The sequence below is a fragment of the Lycium ferocissimum genome, chromosome 2 (genome assembly GCF_029784015.1).
Source record: "Lycium ferocissimum isolate CSIRO_LF1 chromosome 2, AGI_CSIRO_Lferr_CH_V1, whole genome shotgun sequence".
Classification (NCBI taxonomy): Eukaryota; Viridiplantae; Streptophyta; class Magnoliopsida; order Solanales; family Solanaceae; genus Lycium; species Lycium ferocissimum.
The window spans coordinates 1279480-1290691 of NC_081343.1; the positions used below are offsets into that span (position 1 = coordinate 1279480).

At 36.6% G+C, this 11212-nt stretch overlaps 1 protein-coding gene across 1 annotated transcript; it reads right to left on the minus strand.

Moving 5' to 3' along the window:
- Positions 1-1318: 1318 nt before the first annotated feature.
- On the minus strand, positions 1319-7482 carry LOC132047926 (uncharacterized protein At5g23160-like). The gene is made up of 2 exons (XM_059438897.1): positions 7133-7482; positions 1319-2163 (listed from the first exon to the last, which is right to left on the minus strand). Exons 1-2 carry the CDS (start codon positions 7379-7381, stop codon positions 1678-1680), a joined length of 735 nt encoding a protein of 244 aa, XP_059294880.1. The 5' UTR covers positions 7382-7482; the 3' UTR covers positions 1319-1677.
- Between the last annotated feature and the right edge of the window lie 3730 nt (positions 7483-11212).

An 11212-nucleotide genomic window follows, 5' to 3' on the forward strand; every position in this document is an offset into this window, starting at 1 on the left:
GCTACTTATTACTCTCTCCGTCCCATAATAAATGTTATCTTAATCAAAACACGCATATTAAGAAATTAATAATGTAATGTGAAGTTTACTAAATAACCCCTAACAAATTACATTTTCTCTTCATTAGAGCATGAATAAGTAGTAATTCTTTTGGCATTGAGAATCCAATAATATCAAGTTACTATGTGGCTTTTCCAATCACCATTTAGATGTTAATTTAACTTGTCATTTTTATCTAAGGGTAAAATTAGAAAATAGTCAATTTATGTGTTGGTTTCCTAAGATGACACTTGTTATGGGATAATTTTTTTTTGGCAAAAGTGATACTTATTATGAGACGGAGAGAGTATAAGCAAATTGGATCTTTATCGACGGAACAGCAGTAACTTTTAAAAATTATATGTTGAATCATTATCAACAGAATAGAACTTCAAAAATTATATGTTAGATAACACGAACCACACAAAGTTATGCAAAGAACATCAAGATTAAAATACAATTAGATGGAATACATATCTTTGGTCCCTATCCTTTTCCAATTTATTCTTCTGCTAATTAGGTAACCATGAAGAATAGTTCAAAAAGCAGGCGGCCGCACGCTCTAGCCTTCATATTAGCGTCCGGGGGCATTTTGCACGATTGCCTTCTTTGGGTGTGGTCTTTAATTTTTGCCCCTCAAATTACTGATTTTTAAATTTTATCCTTCGCTTAAAATATCTCGAGGTTCTGGGTTCGAATTCAGGTTTAGTCATAAAAATAAAATAAAAATCGCAAGGCAAGACTTCGCGATGTTTTTTTTTTTTTTGAGCTAGGGTTCAACTCAAAACCTCGAAATATTTTCGGCCACATTTTTAAGCGGAGGGCAAAAATTAAAGACCTGTGCCTTTGAAGGGTACTCCGCTCAAAAAATTGCTCTATTTAAGAGCATACTACAGGCTAGGCACCTAAATCTTTTTTGGTATTTTAAAAGGCCAGAGTTAACGGTATAATTGTTATAAAATATATGAAAAAGGGCCAAAGTATCCTTAGTGTATGAAGATGCTTATAAATATTCTTCATCCACTTTTTGATCTAAAAAAATATGCACAATATAACTTCTTTTTTTTTTTTTTAGCTAAAAAATACTGTTATGATGAACGACCTAAATACCTATTTTTAATTTTCTTGCAATATAATACTTATGTCCTATTATGATTTGCCACATATATTATTTAATTTAAAAATTAAATCCACTCATTTATCCAACCCATTTCTTTTAACCCCTAAACTGTCCCTTTCTCATGCGCACAAAATATGAATATAAGTTGATACCTAAACTCGGTTGAAATTTTCCTATATCATTATGGTTTAAATAACTTGAAAATTGAAAATAGGTGTTACATAATTAAAAATAGATAGCTGAAACGAGATAAACTTTTAGGACAATCTACCCCCTCTTTTCACATGTTTCAACATGCCCTTCAACGGCAAAAATATACACAAAATGCCTTTGAAAGGAAAAAAAGTGGTTCTCCTATTCTTGACGCTTTTTACCTCTTCTTTTCCTTTCCAATTCCTTGCCACTGTTATCTTCCACCCAAAAAAGAAAAAAGGAAACAAAAGGGTACTCTATTTGAAAAGGAAAAAAAAAATACTTACATTCCCCACAAAAAGAAAGCAATAAAAAATAAAAAACCATTAGAATCCAAGACCATTTCTATGGTCTCTCTCAAGAAATCCATTCAACACCACCTTCTTCTTGTATTCGTTGGAGTTCAATACATCAAGGTTGCCATCATTTTGTTCAGCTTCATTCTTGGCTCGAAATCTAGGGAGAAAATAAAACCATGCAGACGTACAAAGAATGGCACAAAACTTGCCCCAAAAGAGCATTATAATTAGTGTCACCATTAGTACTGACATCCCAATAACGGAGTCAAAGTTGAAAGTGTCTTTTCCTTCATCAATTTTGTTGGTTGCAAATACTGGTTGCTTGTTTCGCTTTGTTGGTGGTGGCAGAGAAACTGTTCGGCTGATCTCATGCTTGTCTTCTGGTGAACCCCTTTTGATACTATTTGCAATAGTAAAGCTTCTCAATAACCCCTTTTGGCACGACGAATGTTGCAAGTGATCAATCTTTTTGCTCTGCTCGGGGATGATGTCCTCATGCTTATTGCACTTGGCCTAAAAGAAATGAAGTGAAATTTAATAAAGTACACAAATTATTTATTTAGTGTAATGTCACGTCCTTAGTCTTCAACCAAGCGCACGTGCGGCACTTGACAACTCGCCCACGTTCTTGTACAACTTGCTCACGATCTTGCTATGCCAAGTCAGCCTAGATTACTACACTCAAGATCGCTAAGGGAATAGTAATTGAGAAAGATGAGAGAAATTTGTTAGAAGGAAGTTTTTTATTATAGAAGACTTGATTGATTTTTACTTGATGGTTTACAAATGAAAGTCCCTTTATTTATACTACTCACCTAGGGACTAATATGTAAATAATAATTATTGCATAAGTCCCTACATATTTACAAAGAAGCCCCTATTCTAGAAATCTCTACACCACTAGAATATTCCAAGGACCTTCTATGCAAATCTATGAGATTCTAAGGTCTTCCAATAGAAATTCCCAAATTTCTCTAGAACCTTCTACATAAGCTAGGCTCTTTTGTCCACATAAGCTTCCTACATGGCAAAAATAGTTCCAAGTGGCACCTAGGTGGCATGATGACGTGGCGGGTCATCAAACTCTGCCCCACCCGATGTTGTAATGACCACAGCGCAATGCTGCTGTATAAACTCTCGAATCTTGTCTTTAAACTGCCACAAGTCTTCGTAACGCTCCCATGTGGCCCCCTCCGGTGATTTCCCCTTCCAATAGGTGAGGAACATGCCGGTGCCTTTTTGCCCTTGTTTCTGCCTGACCTAGTAGTCAATGATAGCCTCAATCTCCCTATCGTGTGAGGCGGTGAAGGCAATTGGTGCATGACTTGACCCTTTCCCGGTTCATGCTCTAACTCAATCTTGTGATCCAGCTCACGCCTAAGAGGTAAGCGCTTAGGTAGCTCATCGGAAATACCATATTTGTTTTCTTCGAGCAAATTATCTTTCTAAGGCGGCGGTGTCTCTTGGGTACCATTATCTTCCTCTAAACTTGTAATGGTTGCCATGAATGTTGGCTCCTCTTTTTTGAGCCCCTTGATAAGCTGCATAGCTGAAAGTTGTGCATGGCCCTGTCCATGCGACATAGTCACTATAGGCACCATGCAAGCGTTTTCTCGCTCCATGACCAAGAGACGTTGGAGATAGGGATCGATCATCGCATGGAAATGTCTAAAGAACTCTTGTCCCAAAACAATGTCAAAGATATTCATAGTAGTGGCGGTAAAGTTTGTCGTACCTTTCTAATTGCCCAATTTGACACCAACTCCATTGGCTACACTACGACCATTTTCTGGCTTAGCATTCACGGTCTTGACGGAGGCGTTAATTGGAGCGAGCTTCAACTCTAGTCTCTTCACTGCGGCCTCGGTCATAAAATTATGAGTCGCCCCAGTGTCTACCAATGCACGAGCGGGCTTGTTATTGATGGTGAGATACACGTACTGGTTTTTATTATTGTTGGTTTGACTATCTTGCTTCGTGACAGCGCCACATAGTCTAATCATCCCCAACCGTGCAATTCCCGTACTCTGTGCTTGCATCTGCTCGTGACTTTCACGCACCATAGCGCTAAGGCTCTTCAGGTCAGGGCAATTTTTGAAGTTGTGCGGCCCTCCGCATAAGTAGCATCCCTTCTTCTCGTTCTGCGCCTTCTTTTCGACATGGCCCTGCTGACTACTTGACTTCTTGTCGTTGAACTTATTCGCGTTTTGAGTCTTGGAGTAATATTGTTGCAACTCCTTGCTCTGGCCACAGTCTCTCCCACCTCTAGCATCACTACCTTTTGACTCATCGCCTTAGCCTTTGTCGTGCTTGTCATGCCTGAAGTCCATCAAAGACTCGGCTTCCACTATGGCTTGGTCTATGTCTGCGACTTGATGGCGTTGCAACTCCTGCTTAGCCCAATTTTACAGCCCATTTATAAAGTGTAACAATAAGTCATCATTGGGGAGGTTGGGAATTTGAAGCGTAAGGGTGGTGAACTCCTTGACATAGTCTCGTATGCTCCCCGTTTGCTTCAACTCCCTAAGTTTGTGCCTTGCCTCGTACAAGACATTACTTGGTAAGAACTGTCGCTTGAAGTCGTTGCTGACCTGATCCCACGTGCTAATTGTGCATAGAACTCTCTCAGCATTGACGACCTTTCTTCTCCACCATAGCATGGCAATCTCTGATAGGTACAACACAGCGGTGTTGATCTTGGCCTCATTGTCCCTCACTTTGCCATGCCTGAAATAGTTCTCCAAGTGCCAAAGAAAGTTCTCCACCTGTTGTGCATCACGAACCCCTTTGAACACTGGTGGCTTGGGAGCCTCAATCTTAGCCTCCCTCGTCACAACAACATTGTTGGCTGCCTCGGTCACGCCAATATTGACCTGCTCTTCGAGTGCCACTATTTTTGTCTTCATGGCATCGATAGTACTCAACGCCTCCATGAATCTGCACTCTAAGGCAGTGATGGTTTGCTTTACCTCAATCTCAGCCTGCATGCGCCCCTCCAAGTCATTTCGGATGCTTTCAACCTCTTCAAGAGTATGCCCCTCAAGAACGCTAAGAGTGCCTTCCACCTTACCCAAACGTTGGCCAAATATGTCGATGGCATCCATCCCCACATTAACCTTCATAACCCACTCTTTAGCTAGCGAGACGTCCTCGGATAGGACCTCCACTTCATCATCGCTCGCCTCAGTGGTAGATGGTTCTTGGGATGTAAGCCCTTCATTTGGCACAACCTCTGGCTGCACCTCCTAGCTCTTGTTGGCGGCATTCCTCTTTTTGTTATGGCCCTTCTTGCCAGCGGCATCCTGGATGACGTTGTCTTGGGTTTTAATAGCATTGATTTCTCCGTCGTTTGCCATTCCCTTAGTCGTAACCTTCGCTTTGATACCACGTTGTCACGTCCTTAGTCTTCAACTAAGCGCACGTGCGGCACTTGACAACTCGCTCACGTTCTTGCACAACTTGCTCACGATCTTGCTATGCCAAGTCAGCCTAGATTGCTGCACTCAAGATCACTAAGGGAATAGTAATTGAGAAAGACAAGAGAAATTTGCTAGAAGGAAGCTTTTTATTATATAAGACTTGATTGATTTTGCTTGATGGTTTACAAATGAATGTCCCTATATTTATACTACTACTCACGTATGGACTAATATGTAAATAATAATTATTGCATAAGTCCCTACATATTTACAAAAAAGCCCCTATTCTAGAAATCTCTACACAACTAGAATATTCCAAGGACCTTCCATGCAAATCCATGAGATTCTAAGGTCTTCGAAGAGAAATTCCCAAATTTCTCTAGAACCTTCTACATAAGTTAGGCTCTTTTGCCCACGTAAGCTTCCTACATGTCAAAAATAGTTCCAAGTGGCACTTAGGTGGCATGATGATGTGGCGGGTCATCACAGTAAGCTAAAAAGTTACTGTAAAAATTATAAAGCAGAGAAAATCTCATCCTTAGCTATTACAAGTTAGAACTATTCCCTCCGGTCCATAACAAGTGTCCATTTGACCTTTGAGACGTTCTTTAAAAAAGTACTAACTCCTAAAAAAAATAGGTATTTTGACTAACTTACTCTTAATTAAGCAGTACCTATTTAATAAAGTTTCTTGATTACATAAAATCTTATCTAAATAATGATAAATTTGGAAAAAAATAATTAATATCTTTTTAATTATGTCAATGAATATTTATTTTGGACCAAAATAAAAGGGCCAAAAAACATTTATTATGAACGGAGGGAGTAATGTCTTAAAATCACAAAGAGTTATAGCTTAGACTGTTTGACCAGTTTCTATGCAGCTAATAACACTCAAGCCAAAAATTTATATTTATCATACTATCTCTCATTAATTTAACCTGTATATCTCTAATATATATATAGAACTTTTCTTCTTTTCCTTTTTCTAATTTGATTATATTTATATTGATTAAAAACCTTAATATCTCTATATTTTTAGTTTATGTTTTAAATTTTAACATAAGTAAAATTAAATTTGAGTTAAGATCTTTTGACAAAAGTATTTAAAATAATTTATCTCTTGAAATAATATTAATCGTAAAATGAACATTTAATATCTTCTTTCGTAATTTGATATTCAAAATACTTTTTGTAAGATGGGCGAAACACAAGTGTCTGTCACCGCAACTCTTCATCACGGCGAAATAGTCGCGATGATCACCTTGAAGTATAATTTCTATCTATTGGCCAGTAGAATCTGTTGCAAACAATTTAAATACGTACTGCCATTTATCCAAAGTCTACGCGTTACACCCATTAGTTACACAACAGAGGAAAAAATGAGTTTAAAGTTATTATAAATTATAAATTAATTGAATATTTTTGTTTCAGTATTTATTGACAATTTAACCACGTTAGACCTAACAGAGAGAGAGAGAGAGAGTTTAATCATGAACCTAGGAGGCTAGAGCGTTCCAAGACATAATTCCACATTGAAATTTCTTTTTATAAATGTAAATGAAAATTTGCTAACCACCTTTAACGGTGCTTTGATCCAATTTTCGCCACAACCTGGCTTTTCTTTTATAACAAATCCAAATTCATTTGTTAATTTGGATATCAATCTTAGAGACCAAAGGACAGAATTAAACTTGAATCTTTAAGGCAATTGGTATCCTTTCAACACCCCCTATGTATGTTTCTGAACTTTTGAATTCCTGGATTAAAATATAGCTTCTAAGTTCTAAATCCCAAAATAATAGCCAAAATATATTGTATTCTCCCGTTTTTTTATCTGATTTTAACTTGACATGAAGTTTAAAAAAGTAAGGAAGATTTTTAAATCTTATAATTTTAAATTAAAGATATATAATATATACTAAAAAGTCTTTTAATTTTGTGGTCGTAAATATGTTAGGTATAAAGTTGGAATGAAAAAATTATAAAAAAAAAAATCTTTTCTGAAACCGACTGAAAAAAAAAAAGTTTGAAACAGAAGAAATACGTAAATGTAAACATACCTTGTTAAAATGGATGGCTTCAGCGGTAACCGGAACCTGATCAGGCACGTAAACTGTAGTTGCAGCAGCCTTCTTCTCCGACTTCAGTACATGAATTTCTCTACTTGTGTTCAACTTCTCAGCTCCAACTGGAACTGTTTTTGCTTTGCCCTTTTGTTGGTTGTTAAATCCAAAGCAAGATAGAAACCAACTTATTTTAAATTTTTTGGGTTGTTTCTTTTTTGGACTATTTTGGATATTGAGAGCCATGGAAAAGTGGTTCAGGCTAGGAGGGATTAGAAGAGTGCAATCTTGGGATTCTCTTTGTTGAAGTCATTGCCAAAATTTTTAAATAAAACGGGTGTTCATTTATATCTCTAAACAGTAGACCTAGGAGTCTTTATACTATATTTTAGTAGGAACCTGGAAGATTTCACATCAATTTCTATATGGTATATTTTTATATTTTTTGTCCACTAATGAATTTAAAGTAGTAGCAGATTGGTTGGGGGGACGACTTAGACTTCGTGGCAGAGAATTTCTACAAACACGTTTTCACCCTCTCCACGATTTCACTAACTCTTAGGGCTCATTTGGTTGGGGAATAAGTTATTCCGATATAATTAATTCTGGAATTTGTTATTTTGGGATTGTTATCTCACCTCTATGTAGGATAAAAAAACACTATAATCCTGTGATAACTTATCCCGGAATTAGTTCAACTAAGTGGGATAAGACGACACTAAATTTTTATCCCGGGACCATTTTTACTTATTCATCATACCGAACGACCCCTTAGGTCTTCTTCTCTCTCTCTCTCTCTATATATATATATATATATTCAATGCTCTAAATAATCCTCCCTTTATCTCAAAATACTTATCCTTTTTTTTTTCTTTTTTCTTTTTTTTAATTTAAACGTCTCTTAAGAAAAAATCAATAATAATGGTGTTTTGACTATTTTATCCTCTTAAAATATTTTACCATGTAATAATTCTATTTAGTATTTTATAATTGTTCCAACTCCATCAACGATGACCCCCTCTTAAATGTTGCTAGTAATTAATACTCCCTCCATTCCATAATAAGTGACCTTTTAGGCTTTTCATTTTGTTTCAAAATAGGTGGTGCTTTAGGATTTCAAGAAGAAATTGATCTTCTTCTTCCAAAATGACCCTTATCTACATAATGAAGAATCATTAAGCTTTTCTTTTTCTAGGCATTTAATTAGGGGTAAGTTAGTAAAAACACTCCTAATTTTCTAGGAGTGAACACTTTTTTAAGGAATGTGCATAAGCCTAAAAAGTCACTCATTAAGGAATGGAGGTGGTACAAGCGTAAAATGGAAAAAAGACTACTTCCTTTTATCTGGATTAAATAAAATCACAAATATTTTTAATGAAGATGACAAGTATTTTGATACTGAAGCACTATGCACTTGTAATTCTAATTTGTCTAATTGGCTAACAGACTTAACTCTATTCCTTTCTTAAAAACTATAAAAGGCTCGAGCTATTGGCTTTGTTTTCATTTTCTCTGTTGTCGCATTCAACACGCTCAATATAATTGAGAAAATTAAACAAAAGAAATTGAACCATTAGCAGGTTTTATTTTATGGAGTAGATGATAAGGGACTAAGGGGCAAGAGTAGACTTGGAAAGCTAGGAATGTTTGGTATTTTAATTAATGAAGAGTTGCTGGACATAACTGAAATTGAATTGTTCCCAACGTCTGTGTTTCATTCTAATGAATTTAGAGAAACTATGACCTCTGAAAGCCTTACTTCGGTAAAACTACTTGCGCACGATATTTACATATTGAAAAATAGTAATAATGTTCTTAATTTATTGGATTTGTCTCTTAAAAAATGTCCTTTATTAGGTCATTAATGCCATCAGTGTTATTTTCTATCCTTAAAAGCCCCTTACACTAATAGTTGACTGGTTGACTTTTATAAAGATTCACGTGGCACTCTTCCATTGATCAATGTAGAAGGAAAAAAATTTAAAAAATTATAGAATGAGTAAGTTGAGTGCTTGTATACACTGTCATTACCCGGTATTTGTCCTTGGAGAACTCTTCCACAACCTCCTTTGATCAGCTTGTAAACAACACAATAAAAATAAAGGAGATGCTATACATAATTTCGACGGAAATGACAAACATAAATGCAATGATAATTCAAGAAATTGAGTAAGCAACAAATCATTTTACCTAATCACCAAATAAAATGTCAAAGATACTCACACTTTGACTTACCAGAATACATAATACATAAAAATAACAAAATGAACACTTTTTTTTCTTTTTACAACAAACTACCCTTATTATATTAAAGCATAAACAATCTCAAAGAGTTGAATGATGCAGCAACATCAGTTACAATTGAAGTTCTTAGAAAAAGAATGAGAAATGTTTATGAACCCTGATTGTAGGGGTGAAGAAGTCGAGTAATAATAATAATAATAATAAGAAGAAGAAGAAGAAGAACGAATAGAGAGAAATTATTGAAATCATATCCATCAAACTTATGTTTACAATCTGAGTTAAGCAAAGTATATATACACACTAAACTTGAGCTAACTAATATGATTAACTAACTAACTTTCGGATAGGACATTTAACTACAAACTAATAATCTGAATATAGTAAAAGACTAAACTGCCCTTTTAGGCTAAACAAGTTCTAAGCGTTCTCATTAGTCCCCCTCAAGCTAGGAGGTGGGAATAGATTACGAACTCATAGCTTGGAACTCAAGTAGTGATGTTGAACCTTGTAAAGCCCTTTTGTCAGTAGATCTGTAGGGTGCTCATTAGTTGAGATGTACTTTGTAATCACCGGTCCTTGAGTTATTTACTTGTCACCATCCAAATCATGGTCATGATGGCACCCACACTAACCCTCCTGGTGGACGAACCATCTCCTCAATCTGTTATGACCCAAACCGATGAGCCGTGACAAGTACCCGACCACTACTGGCCGAGCACTCCCATGTTGACATTTACTCCTCACTGACTATCCTGGGCTCATACACAATCTGTAACTGAGCTATACTGTCTCCTGAACAACCAACACAAGAGACACCACATTGAGAACTCACGAGCAACACATACACATATGCATAAATACTGAGAGTAACAACGCAAACCGACTTGGCCGCTATGTACATATACTGTACAACAAAATAAGCGCCGACGAGGCTGCATAACATTACGGCTACATATCACTGTCTACAGACCTCTATAGAATACAAACTGTAGAAAGGACAGGACAAGGCCCTGCCATACCCATATATGTACATAACAAGATGGCATACCAAAAAGAGTTGCAGCTCCGGATCAATGGAGCGTCTTGACCGCCGCCGGGGGGGAGGTCCTCTTCTGTGGATCGTCTGGCTGGCTACCTGATCCTGCGGGCATGAACGCATTGTCCACAAGAAGGGATGTCGCATACGAGTAATGTACCGAGTATGTAAGGCATGAACAATAATATAATAAGACATATGGAACATAACATGAGATAAGGGAATAACTTGTACATCAGGATGCCTCTTAGGGCGGATGCCATGCATGCTTAACTTTCTTCGAAAATTATTTCTTATACATGTATACATAAAATAGAACATATCATATTGCCGAGGAACGTCGGCTCCGATCCATTTAACCATATACCCCGCGTCCGGGCATCCCGCGTCCGGGATGATATCATGTCATATTATACCAGCTGATTAGGTGGCCATGCGTCTATAGCGCCTCACCCTTTTTCCCATATTCCCCATGTACATATACATATATCATATTCATATATCATATAAGCAGCATGCATAAGAGCCCAAAGAAAGCTATAACTCTATCGGAGTGACGTAAGGTCGATAGCCTCCGATTATATTATGGAATAAGCGTCATCACTACATCTCACCTCGAAGGAACAATTAATATAAGGTGAGACCAACAACAATGAATAAAATTGAGAAAGTCAAAGAAAGTTCAATATTCTCATATCATCATTGAAATCATAAACTTGGAACCTTTAAACATAAAATCACCATCATCTTAATCATCATAGAAAAATATTCTCATCTTTGACATCATCATTATCATT

Coding starts and splice junctions, on each gene's coding strand:
- LOC132047926 (XM_059438897.1), bottom strand. CDS start 7,381: ATGGCTCTCAATATCCAAAATAGTCCAAAAAAGAAACAACCCAAAAAA. Junction 2,164..7,132: donor AAGCCATCCATTTTAACAAG/GTATGTTTACAT, acceptor CATTTCTTTTAG/GCCAAGTGCAATAAGCATGA.